The sequence below is a fragment of the Moschus berezovskii genome, chromosome 6, assembly GCF_049115385.1.
Source record: "Moschus berezovskii isolate FMDL1 chromosome 6, NW_MosBer_1.0, whole genome shotgun sequence".
Classification (NCBI taxonomy): Eukaryota; Metazoa; Chordata; class Mammalia; order Artiodactyla; family Moschidae; genus Moschus; species Moschus berezovskii.
In genome coordinates, this window is record NC_142465.1 from 26,773,064 (window position 1) to 26,788,304 (window position 15,241).

The 15,241-nt window shown below is 35.1% G+C and overlaps 1 protein-coding gene across 6 annotated transcripts in view; it reads right to left on the reverse strand.

Annotated features, from left to right (window-relative positions):
• The window catches only part of EEA1 (early endosome antigen 1), a 135,206-nt gene that overhangs the window by 21,734 nt on the left and 98,231 nt on the right, over positions 1-15,241 (reverse strand). For all 6 annotated transcript variants that reach the window (XR_008681922.2, XR_008681921.2, XM_055396420.2 and 3 more), the window contains 6 exons: positions 15,008-15,208; positions 13,857-13,970; positions 11,166-11,321; positions 6,844-6,983; positions 2,634-2,964; positions 1,456-1,557 (listed from right to left, as the gene is read on the reverse strand). Coding sequence is in view for 4 of the 6 variants with exons in the window: in XM_055396420.2 (XP_055252395.2) it covers positions 1,456-1,557; positions 2,634-2,964; positions 6,844-6,983; positions 11,166-11,321; positions 13,857-13,970; positions 15,008-15,208 (1,044 nt within the window). In the remaining 2 variants the exon portion in view is untranslated. The remainder of the gene's footprint in view (positions 1-1,455; positions 1,558-2,633; positions 2,965-6,843; positions 6,984-11,165; positions 11,322-13,856; positions 13,971-15,007; positions 15,209-15,241) is intronic.

The following is a 15,241-nucleotide window of genomic DNA, read 5'->3' on the forward strand; positions in this document are numbered from 1 at the left end:
CTGGGGAACTAAGATCCCTGCAAGCAGCACAGTGGGGCCAAAAAAAGTAAAATAAAATTTTAAAAATGCTAACTAAGTCTACTAGTCAAAGTGAATCAGAAAGGATAGCTTCATATTAACTATGATAAAACCAAAATAATTTTGGCAAACATCTTTAGTATCTGTCTAAACCACACAATCATGTCCTCATTTAGAGTATGAGGCATATTTTGCCACTACCTGTTTTCATAATTTATTAGGAAACATTTCTGTTCAAAATTAATTATCATATATAAGTCACACTGAGGTTCTTCTGTGGCCAAGGTAAACTACATCTCACCCTTCCAACCAAAGTCATATTTTCATGTTTTATGCATATTTCATTAAAGGCCTATTTGAACAATTGACCACTTAAAGGTACTTTTGAAAAGTTTCTGTGCTATGTATATGGATGCTTCAGCTTATCGCCAACACAAAGGGAAATATTTCGTGCAAAACAGGAGTCAAGTAGTGTTAACAATACTGATGATTGTTATGATAACCAATGATAAAGTAATAGCTAACCCCTGACCATTTATTTGGTTACAATTGGTATTCTAAGCACTCTGAAATGTATTAACCCATTTACTTCTCACAATAATGCTATGACACAGATTCTACTATCAGCCCCATCTTACCACTGAGGAAACTGGAGCACAGAGAGATGAGTCATCTGCCTGAGAGAAGTCAAGACAGCATAGCTAATAATTGGGACAGTTAGGATATGAATTTGGACAATTTGGATTCACAACCTGGGCACTAAATCACCATAGTTTTGCCATTATGACTGGCATATAAAGCACAGATGTCTCCTTTCAATCAACAACCAGAACACAATCACACTGAAGACTTGTTGGGATGATGTTTTGCTGCTTTATCAAATCAGATCTCTAGAAAGCTACATGCCTAGACGCTAGCTGTTAGAGGTTATGTCTTCAGAGAATAATAATAATGTATATATTATACCCGTTTATTTACTCATTTGTTTGTTTTGATGGAGAACAACAGAAGCATTAACCACAGAACAATCACTTAATTGTGACTGTTATATAATAATATAAATTTAATTGTGATAACATGACAATCATTTGTTATGTCATTATCAACTATTCCATTAACATAAATGTCAAAGAGCACTTAAATGTCATTTCTATGGAAAATCTATGAAGATTGTTTTTTATCCATACTAATGTTCCTTAACTTTGATAATTTTATAACTCTAGTTAGTTGACTCAATTTATTTATTAAGTATAATTATTTTATTATTAATTATAATCCTTTATTTTGGGCCTTTTATTATAATTTAGCTTAAATCTTTTTAGCAGTTGGTAGAACACAAAGGAAATAAGCCTTATCACTTAAGAATCTACTGTGAAAATATTTTGAAAATATAAAACCTTATTATGCTTTACATATTTCTGTTATACAAAATCTTACCTCCTTTTCTTTTTCAAGTGACTTTTTCATTTCATTCTGCTCCTTATGCAGGCTTTCTGTCTGTACTTGAAGCTGATGCTTTAATTCTTTGCAAGTTTTCTCCTAAAAAAGTGGAAACTACATTATGCAGAAAATATCTGTAGAAAATTTAAGAATTTAGGCTTATAAGCTTAGTAAGATCCACAAAAGGAAATAAACTAGAATCATTGATTTAAGATGGGATAGAATCATTCATTTCAGTAATAAAAACAGGCAAGTATTATATAGCAGTAAATGCGGAGAGAGGCTAAGAGTTTCTATTATCAACCAATAGTCACAATAAATACTTTCAATAATATTTAGACAAGATTTTAGAATACTTTGGAAACCACATTTTTATGTTACACAATTAACTAACTCATGCCATTTTAAAAGTAGAATAATGGGCTTCAAAAAAATGGAGGGAAATTTTTTAAAGTATGCAAACAATAAATTAAAATAATCCCATATAACTTAAAAGGGAAGGTATACAGATATTTTTTCCAAACAGAACATAAAAGAAACATATGAAAATCATGCTTTTTATGCTCCTCAACACTTTCACTGACCTTCATATTAAGAACAAAAGAATTTTACTTTTGCTGTTATTCCACGTTATTCTGGGTTAAAATATTTCTAAGGATATATTGCCCTATAAATATTTCCTGAGACTCAAGATGTTTTTCTCTATAGTTTAAATATTGTTTACAACACCTCTAAGCCATGGTATTATCTAGAGTTTTAGAAAATTGAATAAAGAATCTGAAAGTTTATAGCACCAGAGTTAGAAGTCATTAAGATCTTTCTGGTCTTCTTTCTGTTTTTTACAGTCAGGTGAAAAACATTTCAATTAGTAGCTATATTCTCTGCAGAAGTGTCCTGAAGGACAAACATGCTGCACTCCTCCCCAAATCTAGCATCAGATCCACAACAGAGAAAGTATATATATTCAATTGAAAATTTTCTGGGCCATTGGAAAATTACACATACAAGCACCAATATCTTTTTCTCAGGTTAAGTAATCTCCATTCCTTTTCTCATAACAACACTTAAGACCATTTAAATGCAGGATGATAAATCAACAGTGAATTAAGCAGAAAAGGCAGTATGTTTTAAATAAAAATCATTTCCACCTAAGAAAATAAACATAAACAACTAACCAAATCTAAAATAACAGCTTTTCCCTTCTGATTTTCTTTTTCAAATTCACTTTTGGAGTTCTTCAAAGAATCAGAAACTTCTGATAATTTCTCTTTTGCTGCAGAAAGCTCTGCTACTAGAGATTCCTTCTCCATTTTCACTTTTTGTAGTTCTGTTACTGCTGTTTGAATCTTGTCATTCAGTTCTTTGTGCTGCATCTTTGCATCTTGACTTAAATTCTCAATTTCTTGTTTAAGGATTGTTTTTTCTTCCTCTTGCTTGGTAAGCATTTGCTTAGTATTTTCAAGCGCTTCAGATTTCTTCTGTAGATCCAACTTTGTATTAGATACTCTAAATATTTAAGAAACAATTTATTTAATAATGCATAATTTGTCATTTCTAATCTACCACTCACATTAATAAATTGAGTTTTAAAACTTTCTTCTGTAGTTAAGAAGTAAAACTAATAATTTAATGTCATAAAACCACACAAACAAAAAATACCTTAGAACATCCGGTCTGGTCATTTAAGAGATGAGGAAGGTTTTCTTCAAGTCAAATAAATTAGTAGTAAAGTCAAGACCATCTAAGCCCATGATTTAATCCAGTCTTGTCTAACCACAGTGTATCCCCAAAGAAATCTGTGCATACAGCAAACCATCTAGTCTATGACAGCCAGAAATACTGTTCCATGTATCCTAAAGAACCGATTTATTATGTTGCCCCCAAAGACAAGGAAATTTGCCTCTTTACTTGAAAAAATAAAACACTTTGAGTATTTGACAGGTCCTAAACTTCAAAACACGTACGATAACCAGGAAAAATGAAAGTGAAAAGTGTTAGTCACTCAGTCCTGTCTGAGTCCTTGCAACCCCATAGACTGTAGCCTGCCAGGCTCCTCTGTCCATAGGATTTGCCAGACAAGAATTCTGGAATAGGCTGCCATTTCCTTCTCCAAGGGATCTTCCTGACCCAGGGATCAAATTCGGTCTCCTGCATTACAGGCAGAATTTTTCACTGTTTGAGCCACCAGGGAAGTTCAATCAGGAAAATCATTCTAAACCATTTCCTCAACGTTTCCGTTTTTTTAAAAATTGAAGTATAGTTGATTTGTAGTATCATGTTAGTTTCGGATTCTTAAAATTGCTTAATTCATTCAGGTGTAGAAAAATTATTTTAGGGAACAAATGATAACAAGTTTAAGCAAACATGGAGGAAAGACAAAAGATTTACTTTAATCCTGCTGCTGCTGCTAAGTCACTTCAGTCATGTCCGACTCTGTGTGACCCCATAGACGAAGCCCACAGGCTCTCCCATCCCTGGGATTCTCCAGGCAAGAACACTGGAGTGGGTTGCCATTTCCTTCTCCAATGTGTGAAAGTGAAAAGTGAAAGTGAAATCGCTCAGTCGTGTCTGACTCGTAGCGACCCCATGGACTGCAGCTCACCAGGCTCCTCCATCCATGGGATTTTCTAGGCAAGAGTACTGGAGTGGCTTTAATCCTAGAGCCTAGTAAATTATGTTAAGAGACTTATCATTTGTCCTCTAACATAAATTTTCTACACCTGAGTGAATTAAGAAGTTTCAAGAACCTGAAACTAACATGGTATTATAAATCAACTATACTTCAATTTTTTATAAAACAGAAAAGTTGTAAGAATGAGGAATGAGGAGGGGAATGGATACATGTATATATTAAGCTAGCTGAGTCCCTTTGCTGGTCATTTGAAACTATCACAACATTTTTTTGTTAATCCAGCTATATCCCAATATAAAATAAAAAGTTCTAAAAAACTTTAAAAAAATAAATGAAGATATTGCTTAAGAAAGTTAGATTTTGTTTTCATAAAATGAATAAAATTATGCATATTACATAGCAAAAGAAAAGCACACATTAGAGATTAACCATTTTAAAAAATGAAAATAAAACCAGGTACAAGGTAATATTTCTAGAATGCATACTATTTCCAATGTACTTTATTATAAATTCAATATATTAAGGAAAGATTAGTAAGATGTACCAGCCACATAATTGAAGTTGGGTATTAATATCAGAACTGCATATATACCTTGAAATTTTCTAACTTTTAGCCCCAGAAACTTAACTTGCAAAAAAAGTAGCTAAAACATATGAAGTACATTCACAGGATCCTGTACCTCACTGATATTTAAAGGTCTAGACAGAAAAGCTGTTGTACGAGTATTACTTGACCATTTTAATATAGTTAAAATCCCTGTCAAGCAACCCTAAAATTGGAACTTGATATATTTACTATACTACTTAACTTTCCTGTAAATAATTATTATAAAATCATAAGACTATGTGAATCAAAAAAGACATAAATAAATAAAGGTTTGCATAATGATGGTAAAGGGACTTCCTTGGTGGCTCAGACGGTAAAGCATCTGTCTACAATGCAGGAGACCTGGGTTCATTCCCTGGGTTGGGAAGATTCCCTGGAGAAGGAAACAGCAACCCACTCTAGTACTCTTGCCTAGAAAATCCCATGGACAGAGGAGCTTGGTGCAGGCTACTGTCCATGGGGTCGCAAAGAGTCGGGCACGACTGAGCAACTTCACTCTCACTTTAAAGGAAGTAATAAATAAATCCATAACCTCAGAAACGTTAACACCCCTTTCTCAAAAACTGAGAAACGACCAGAGAAAACAGTGGCAAGGATACAGAGGATTAGAACAACAATATCAACCACCTTAACCTAAACCTAACTATATTTACAGAACACTTTACCTAACAAAACACAGGTGTGCACAAGGAAACTTAACCAAGATAAACCATACACTGTGCCGTAAATAATAGAGTTTGAAATGTCGTCATTTTACTATGTTCTATAACCACAATGAAATTAAATTAGAAACCAGTAACATACATAGAAAAACCCTGAACAGTTGAAAAGTAAACAATATACTTCTAAGTAACCCATAGAGAAAAAAAAAAACAAAGGATATTTGAAAACACAAACTGCAGAGTAATGAAAATGTAAGATGGAAACTGGAGAGAAAGAGCTGCATGGTGGTCCTTGAGAAAGGGGAGACCTGTACCCCATTATTTGGGCTGAGTCCTGTGACCAGGGTGGGGTTTAGTCAAATCTCAGATATGTTTGCCCAGTCCTCCTTTCTTAGTACTCTAAAAATGCAGGACCCCATATAAAAGATGTCTGCCTAAAATGTAAAGGCAAAAATTAAAAACAAAAAAAACACCTTACTAGAAATGGAAAGTTTTCACTGGAAAGAACTACTGGACCCACAGGGGCCTCAGAAAAGAGAACAAGTAGCACTTCAAAGGTCATCTTTACAGTCACAAGACTGGGTTCCAGACGTGCCAAATCATTTAGTAGGTGATACAAAGGATCAGATGTGGGCTTCCATGGTAGCTCAGTGGTAAAAGAATACGCCAGCTTGATTCTTGATCCGGGAAGATACCACATGCCACTGAGCAACTAAGCCTGTGCGCCACAAATGTTGAGCCAGTGCTCTAGAGCCCAGAAGCTGCAACCGCAGCTAGCAAACCTGTGTGCAGCCTACAGTCCATGCTCCACATCAAGACAAGCCGCCGCAATTAGAAACTCAAGCACTGCAACTGGAGAGTAATTCCCACTCGCCACAGCTAGAGAAAGCCCATGTAGCAATGAACAACCAACAGAGCCAAAAATAAATGAATAAAATAAAATTATTTAAAAAGAAAAGGATCAGATACTCCCCAAATACCTAGGCACTGGAAACTACATATGTTGAGTCACAAGAAATGCCATTTGAGGCACAAAATGCATCTGTACATCCTCACATTCACAATATCAGGACCCAATTTACTAGACATGAAAACAAAAATGTTTTGTCATCACTCCCAAAATAAGGATGAAGGTGCAAAACAACTTAATTATTATCAACTTTGATGGATTTTAATTTCATTTCCCTGAAAGGCACCTTTCCCAGGCTATCAACTTCCATCTTTACTACTGACAGTCAAAAACCCTCACCCTCTTGACAAAGATCCAGTCTGTCAACTCCATATTTGGCCTTTAAAGACAAAGTCTACTGAAATGTGACTGGATACAAGCCATCCTATTTAACCAAATTGTGATGGCTTTATTTTTCATTCACATTAATATCAGCAGTTTACAAGGCAAATCTTTAAGCACTGTGATAGAAAAATTGAAATCTTATGAAAAATTTAATAGTTTATATTCCTCTCCCATAAGTAGTTTAGCTTACGTTTCTTTCTCCATTTCAAGTTGTTTACTCAATTCTGTGGCTCGAAGCTCTAAATCTGTGTTCAGCTGTCTCTGTTGTTGCAGACCCTGCAAAGCTTGCTCCTTGCTTGCTTTAACTTCAAGCATATCAGCTTCTAGTTTCTATGGCAGAAATATAATATAAAACCATTTTAATGTCAACAATTATCTATTAAACATTACAACATTAGTTTATACTCAAACTGATGTTAACACACAAAAATACTTGTCTGAATAACAAAAAACACATTCTAAACTCATTGAATACAGGAGCCATTTACCTTGCAATCTCTCAGAAGATCTAGTAGCAGACTTTATGTATAAGAGACAGTCACTAAGTTTTAACTTTTAAAAGTGAAAACTGAGTAAGAGAATAAATGAACTGAATAAGAGCATAAACTTAAAATAATTATATTATTACTTGAATAAAAGTTATTAACTCAAGTATGAAAAAACAAAGGGCCCAAATAAAATTTATAATCTTTTATATTCAGTTAACAACACTGATATAACCATAAACATTCAAAACTAAAATGGAGTTGTCATGTCATCCTTCTCATTAATACCTCAATTAATCTCAGATTTGGCCTCTATAATCTCTTCCTTTAGAGATTATTATTCTTCACAGTGTGGCTTCTATCTCATATATATACATATAACTGTGTATTTCTACAAATTAACAAAATCAGATTGTTGAATATATAGTTTGAACATCTACAAACAATGCATTTTCTTAATAACTATAACTGGGAAAGGAGTACCACAGGTTGTATATTGTCACTCTGTTTATTTAACTTATTTGCAGAATACATCATATGAAATGCCGGGCTGGATGAATCACAAGCTGCAATAAAGATTGCTGGGAGCAATATCAACAACCTCAGATATGCAAACGGTATCACTCTAATGGGAGAAAGTGAAGAGGAACTAATGAAGGTAAAAGAGAAGAGTGAAAAAGCTGGCTTAAAACTCAACATTCAAAAAACGAAGATCATGGCATCCAATCAATCACTTCATGCAAACAGAAGGGGAAAAAGTGAAAGCAGAGAGACTATTTTCCTGGGCTCCAAAATCACTATGGACAGTGACTGCAGACACGAAATTCAAAGATGCTTGCTCCTTAGAAGCTTTCCTTAGAAGGAAAGCTATGACAAACCTAGACATCATATTAAAAAGCAGACACATCACTCTGCTGACAAAGGTCTGTAGTCCATAGGTCCAAAGGTCCAGGACTGGAAAAGGTCAGTTTTCATTCCAATCCCAAAGAAGGGCAATGCCAAAGAATGTTCAAACTGTCATACAATTGCGTTCATTCACATGCTAGGAAGGTTATGCTCAAAATCCTTCAAGCTAGGCTTCAGCAGTTCATGAAACAAGAACTTCCAGATATTCAACCTGGGTTTAGAAAAGGCAAAGGAACCAGACATCAAATTGCCAACATTTGTTGGATCTTAGAGAAAGCAACGGAGGAGTTCCAGAAAAAATATATACTACAGCTTCATTGACTGTGCTAAAACCTTTGTGTGGATCACAACTGTGGAAAAGTCTTAAACAGATGGGAACACCAGACCACCTAACCTGCCTCCTGAGAAACCTGTATGTAGGTCAAGAAGCAACAGTAGGAACCTTACGTGGAACAACTGACGGTTCATAATTGGGAAAGGAGTATACAGGCTGTCACCCTGTTTCTTTAACATATATGGAGAGTACATCATAAAAAATGCCAGGATGGATTAATCACAACAACCTCAGATATGCAGATGATACCACTCTAATGGCAGAAAGTGAAGAGGAACTAAAGAGCCTCATAATGAGCTGAAAGAGGAGAGTGAAAAAGCTGGCTTAAAACTCAACATTCAAAAAACCAAGATCATGGCATCTAGTTCCATCAGTTCATGGCAAATAGAAGGGGGAAAAGTGGAAACAGTGGTAGATTTTATTTTCTTGGGCTCCAAAATCACTACAGACAATGACTGCAGCCATGAAATTCAAAGATGCTCGCTCCTTGGAAGGAAAGCTGTGCAAACCTAGACAGTGTAAAAAGCAGAGAAATCACGTTGCTAATAAAGGTCCCTATAGTCAAAGCTATGGTTTTTCCAGCAGCCACATATGTATGTGAAAAGTTGGAGGCTGAAGAAGGCTGAGTGCCAAAGAATTAATGCTTTCAAATTATGGTGCTGGAGAAGACTCTTGAGAGTCCCTCGGACTGCAAGGAGATCAAACCAGTCAATCCTAAAGTAAATCAACCCTGAATATTCATTGGAAGGACTGATGCTGAAGTTCCAATACTTTCGCCACCTGATATGTAAAGCCAACTCACTGGAAAAGACCCTGATGCTGGGAAAGACTGTAGGCAAAAGGAGAAGGGGCAGCAGAGGATGAGATGGATAGACAGCATCGGATATGAATTTCAGCAAACTCCAGGAGATAGTGAAGGACAGAATGGCCTGGCGTGTTGGAGTACCTGGGGTTGCAGAGAGTTGGACATGACTTAGTGACTCAGATCAGATCAGATCAGTCGCTCAGTCGTGTCCGACTCTCCGCGACCCCATGAATCACAGCACGCCAGGCCTCCCTATCCATCACCAACTCCCAGAGTACACTCAAACTCATGTCCACAGAGTACACTCAAACTCATGTCCACAGAGTCGGCGATGCCATCCAGCCATCTCATTCTCCATCGTCCCCTTCTTCTCCCGCCCCCAACCTTTCCCAGCATCAGAGTCTTTTCCAGTGAGTCAACTTGTCGCATGAGGTGGCCAAAGTATTGCAGTTTCAGCTTTAGCATCAGTCCCTCCAATGAACACCCAGGATTGATCTCCTTTAGAATGGACTGGTTGGATCTCCTTGCAGTACAAGGGACTCTCAAGAGTCTTCTCCAACACCACAGTTCAAAAGCATCAATTCTTCGGTGATCAGCTTTCTTCACAGTCCAACTCTCACATCCATACATGACCACGGGAAAAACCATTGCCTTGACTAGACGGACCTTGGTTGGCAAAGTAATGTCTCTGCTTTTTAATATACTATAAGGTTGGTCATAACTTTCCTTCCAAGGAGCAAGCATCTTTTAATTTCCTGGCTGCAATCAGCATCTGCAGTGATTTTGGAGCCCAAAAAAATAAAGTCTGACACGGTTTCCACTGTTTTTCCATCTATTTCCCATGAAGTGATGGGACCAGATGCCATGATCTTTGTTTTCTGAATGTTGAGCTTCAAGCCAACCTTTTCACTCTCCTCTTTCACTTTCATCAAGAGGCTTTTGAGTTCCTCTTCACTTTCTGCCATAAGGGTAGTGTCATCTGCATATCTGAGGTTACTGATATTTCTCCCAGCAATCTTGATTCCAGCTTGTGCTTCTTCCAGCCCAGCGTTCCTCATGATGTACTCTGCATATAAGTTAAATAAGCAAGGTGACAATATACAACCTTGACGGACACCTTTTCCTATTTGGAACCAGTCTGTTGTTCCATGTCCAGTTACAACAACAAAAAGATACTCAAATACAATTCTCATTACATAAACTTCAACTAAAAACAGACCAAAAAAAATTCTTTCTGTTCTTTTCAACCATTACACCATGTAATTTGTCATACTATTATTACTGACCATAAAGAAAAGGGAACCCATAAATAGAACTGTAAATGTAATTTTCTTCTATGCACATCTATACATACGCACAGCCCATGATTCTACAATTGTACAGAAGTGCTTCATCTGACTGGGAAGGTGTAAATTTCACATATAGTAACTTGAGAAATTTGTTTAACTTATAGTAGTTCTAATTCAAAGAGCAAAGGACTCAGGTCAAATCCTTCTCTAATATATGTAGTTATTTAATTTCTTTAATATAAATCAACACTTTCATTTGGAGTTAAAGAAAAACAGTTTACCACAGTGAAAATTTTAATAATATTAATCAGAAATAAACTCCAAAGGGTGTAAACGTAAAATGGAAGAAATATACCATAGCTGAGTATTATATTGGAATAAGGAGGAAAGGAGATAGGAATTATGAGGTAGAAGAGACTTCACAACAACAAAAATAAGTTTCCTGTAATTGTAGAGTAGATACGGCTGTCTCTCCAAAACATTTACACATTACAATGGAACCAGTATAAAGCCATCCATTAGTGAAGAAATTAAAAGTAAAGGTGGAATTCAAAATTAAGACATGAAAAATTACAAGTAATTTTTATATCACAATTTGACCTTCACTTGCAAATTTAAAATCCTGGATTCCTTTTAGGTTATCAACTTCCATTGCGATAGCAATAGAAAATATGGCTAGTTTTTTATACAAACCTTGATTTGACCTTCTAATTCTTCAGTTTTCTGTTCTAAAGACAGATGTTTCTCTTTATATTCTTTAAGATGACTTTCCAGCTGACTGCAATGTTCTTGTTTGTCCTGCAACTTTGTAGTGACCTGGTCCAACTGAGTAGTGATCTTATTTAACTCCTATAGAAAGTATAATTAAAGACAACTCTGGTAAGGTTTACTTTGCTGTAGTGCCCAAATGTTTGCTCAAAGTAAAGCAGAAAACTCTTAAGTTTAAGAAAGTATTTTGACTAAGACTATAAATAAGCCTAATAATATATATAAGATTATATTTACCCATCAACATAAAGGACCTGAAGTTGTACACACTCTGAGATACTACATTTATACACATAATAGCTCAATAACTTTTTCTAGGAAGAGTTATTTTAGAAGCCAAAAGAAACAACAGGATATTAACTAGGCTAATAACAAAGTAATGCTTTTACACTATAATTAAATATTTTCAATGCTCAAGATACCATTTTTTAAAATATTTTTAATTACATTGATTACATTATAATACTTGTTCAGTTGATTTGGAATATCTAATTGCAGAGTAAAAAAAATAAAGATTATTAGGAAATCCACTGCCCATAGATACTATCAATGTTTTGATAACTTTCCTTCTAGACTTTTCTGTATGTTCGTTTCTATTTCTTTATTTCTACTTTTCAGATAAAGGATATCAGTTTACATACAGTTTAACTGTAACTTCCTTTGTTTTTATAACAAAGCATCATAAAACTGTGACATTATCTTCCAAACTATCATTATACCTGACTGCGGGAATTTCTATTGTATTCATATACATCATTATTTAGCCAAATACCCTTGGCTGTATTCTTGGATTGCTAGAAACCTTTCCAACAGATATGCAAACACCATTCTTAAAACTGTGATTATTTCCTTAGGGTAAAGGACTAAAAGTGAGATTAATAATATGAAAAATCTTAAAGGTCTTAAATATACTGCCAACCAGCTTCCCTGCTGCTGCTGCTAAGTCACTTCAGTCGTGTCCAACTCTATGCGACACCATAGACGGCAGCCCACCAGGCTCCCCCGTCCCTGGGATTCTCCAGGCAAGAACACTGGAGTGGGTTGCCATTTCCTTCTCCAATGTGTAAAAGTGAAGTCGCTCAGTCATGTCTGACTCGTAGCGACCCCATGGACTGCAGCCTACCAGGCTCCTCTGTCCATGGGATTTTCTAGGCAAGAGTACTGCTACTATCAAAAGGTTGAACTGCAAGCAACGTGTGGAAGTGACTTGTTCTTCTGTACCATGTCTAGTCTTTCCACTGTTAAACACGTGCAAACAAACATTTTACCTTAATAAGGGTATATTACTGTCTTAATTTGCAATTAATTCTTAATGAATATGAAGATTTTCTAATATAGTTTCTTTTGGTAGATTCATTTATTTCTTATGTAAAAAAGTTTTAAACAAAAATATTGATCTTTCATCAGACATACTTCAGAAAATGTTCTATTATTTTGCTACTTGCTTTAGAATTTTGCTAGTAATATTTTGGGCAAATAAAAATTTCAACTTTTATGTGGTTATTCTTATACATACTTTTTCCATTAAACTTTCTGGCACTGATCCAGTACTTAGAAAATACTTTATAGATGTGTTTAGCAATAATGTAAAATAAAGTAAAATCCAAGTTGTAGAACAACATATATAGTGATACCATGTGTATAAGACAAAAAGACCTGCATGTGTACACACACACACACATACACATATTTTTTCTTCAATGTTTACGAAGCCTGGAAGGATATATACCAAACTTAAAAGCAAAATTTCCATATAAGGAGAAAAATGGATTGCAGTTAAAGGTAAATATAGAGAAAGGTTTTATTAACTTGATATAAACTACTATAATAATAATAAAACTTTTTGGATCAACAACCAGTATTGCTTTTCAAGTAAAAAGTAAATTTTTAAAATTCCTACCTGGTCAAAGGTAAGAAAAATCTACCAGCATTTTAACCTTGGATTCTGAAGTAGGAAGCTTTTTTCTATCAGAAGTGTTGAGAAGAGTAACTTTGGTATTCTTTCCAGCCCCACTTTTACTCCTACCCCCAGAAAAAGAGTAGTAACTCTTACAATTGAAATGGAATAAACACTGCTCTTTTCCTGCCAAGTGGTAAGTATACCTGGGTCACTGCTTGACTGTCCACTTAAAACAGGTGTGGAAGTCTGTCTTTCTTTCCCAGTCATTGCCACTTAACAGGATGAAGAAACAATTCAAAAATTAGGAGTAAATATCTCATCACACCAAGGTCTCCAAAACAGTATTAAGAAGCTCAACCACAACTGCACAAGTTGAACTTTATCAAGAACATAAATAATATACTTTTCTTTTTTTGGCTGCACCTCACAGTTTGCAAGATTATTAGTTCCCCAACCAGGGATTGAACCCAGGCCACCACAGCGAAAGCACCAAGTCTTAACCACTGACTGCAGGGAATTCCCAAAGATCATATTTTATCTCCATCTGTCTAACTCCTGCATATTCCACTCACAGGTTCTGAATTCAAGGATAAATTAAGGAGAATAAGCAAGTCAATCACAATATTATATCAAAGTATCATTTTCACATATTTTTCCAGTTAATTTATCTACCAAAACATTAGGTTATGATAAGAAACTGCATTAAGTTCTCCTACCTGCTGTTTATCTTGTAATGCATTTTGGGCTGTGTCCAAATGATTCTGAAGATCTGCTCTTTGAGCAGTTTTTGCTGCTTCTGCTGATAGCAATAATTCAGTTTTGGCTTTAACCTGTAACAAAATTTACAACTCATTTAATTTGTATTTAGTTCTTGGTTTCTGCTTGATGAGTGTAAAATACTTTTCTCATTAATTTTAAAAATTAAATCTTTCAGCAGAAAACAAAGATTTAGACATTAAAAAATAAGTATGTGATAATCCCCCAAACAGGAATGAATAGGGGAGAATACTCCTAATAATGTTCTAATAAATGATAAAAAATGTCCCTATAGAACACCAAAACACTTTCTCTCTTAAATTGGACATCCACATATTGAATTATCTGTAACTCATCTAATAAATTTTAAAAAGAAAGGTGTATCCTCTTTTTTCCAAATTCTAATAGTATACTTGTTATTATATTATTTCTGGTTTTAATGGAATTATTCTCCTAAAATAAAGAAAATTAAGGCTTAGAAATGTTTCTAAAACTTTCTCTACTGTAGTATAGAATAAAAAAACGAGAATGGAGAAAGAAATATATCTTAATTCCCACCCCGTGACTGACTCACTGAGCAACGCTTCCATATTGGCCTCTGAAGGAAAACATATTAAAATACATAATTGTACTATATAAAGTTATTTTTTGGCTGCACATGCAGCTTGAGGGATTTTAGTTTCCCAACCAGGGACTGAATCTGGACCCTCAATGGTGAAAGCACCAAGTCCTAACCACTGGACAACCAGGGAATCTCCTGAAGTTTTGAGTGTTTTTTTTTTTAAACATTTGAAGTAAAATTAAAAAATCAAATTCAAAATAAACTCAAACATCTGTAACAGAAATCTAATGGCATAATAACAAACTACTTTGAACTTCAAAAACATAGTAAGAGCCTCATAGAAAAAGAGAAAAGTAAAAAATTCTGGTAGGGAGAAAGGCAAACAGGAAAGCTCAACAAACTGTCCACATAAAATTTTAATTCCTATTTCTATTTTTTCAATTAATAAGTAAGGCAGGGGATGGAGAGGAAGAGAGAAAAATAATTTAAATGTGATAGCTTAAAACTAGTGTTTTATTTATACAAACAAATTGCACAATGCAATATTACCTGTATATCAAGCTGGGAAACCTTCTCCTTGCTTTCATTTAACTGACCATTTAATTCATTGATGCTGGATTCTAGGGAAAGGACACGGTCTTGTGCAGCTCTAAGATGTGCCTTCTGCTCCTGTACCTGGTCATGCAAATTCTCCTGGGCTTGTTTATGGCTTTCTGACTGATTCTTCAGCTTCTCTGTTAGCTGAGTTACCTATCATATAAGCAAGGCTATAATTATGAAGGT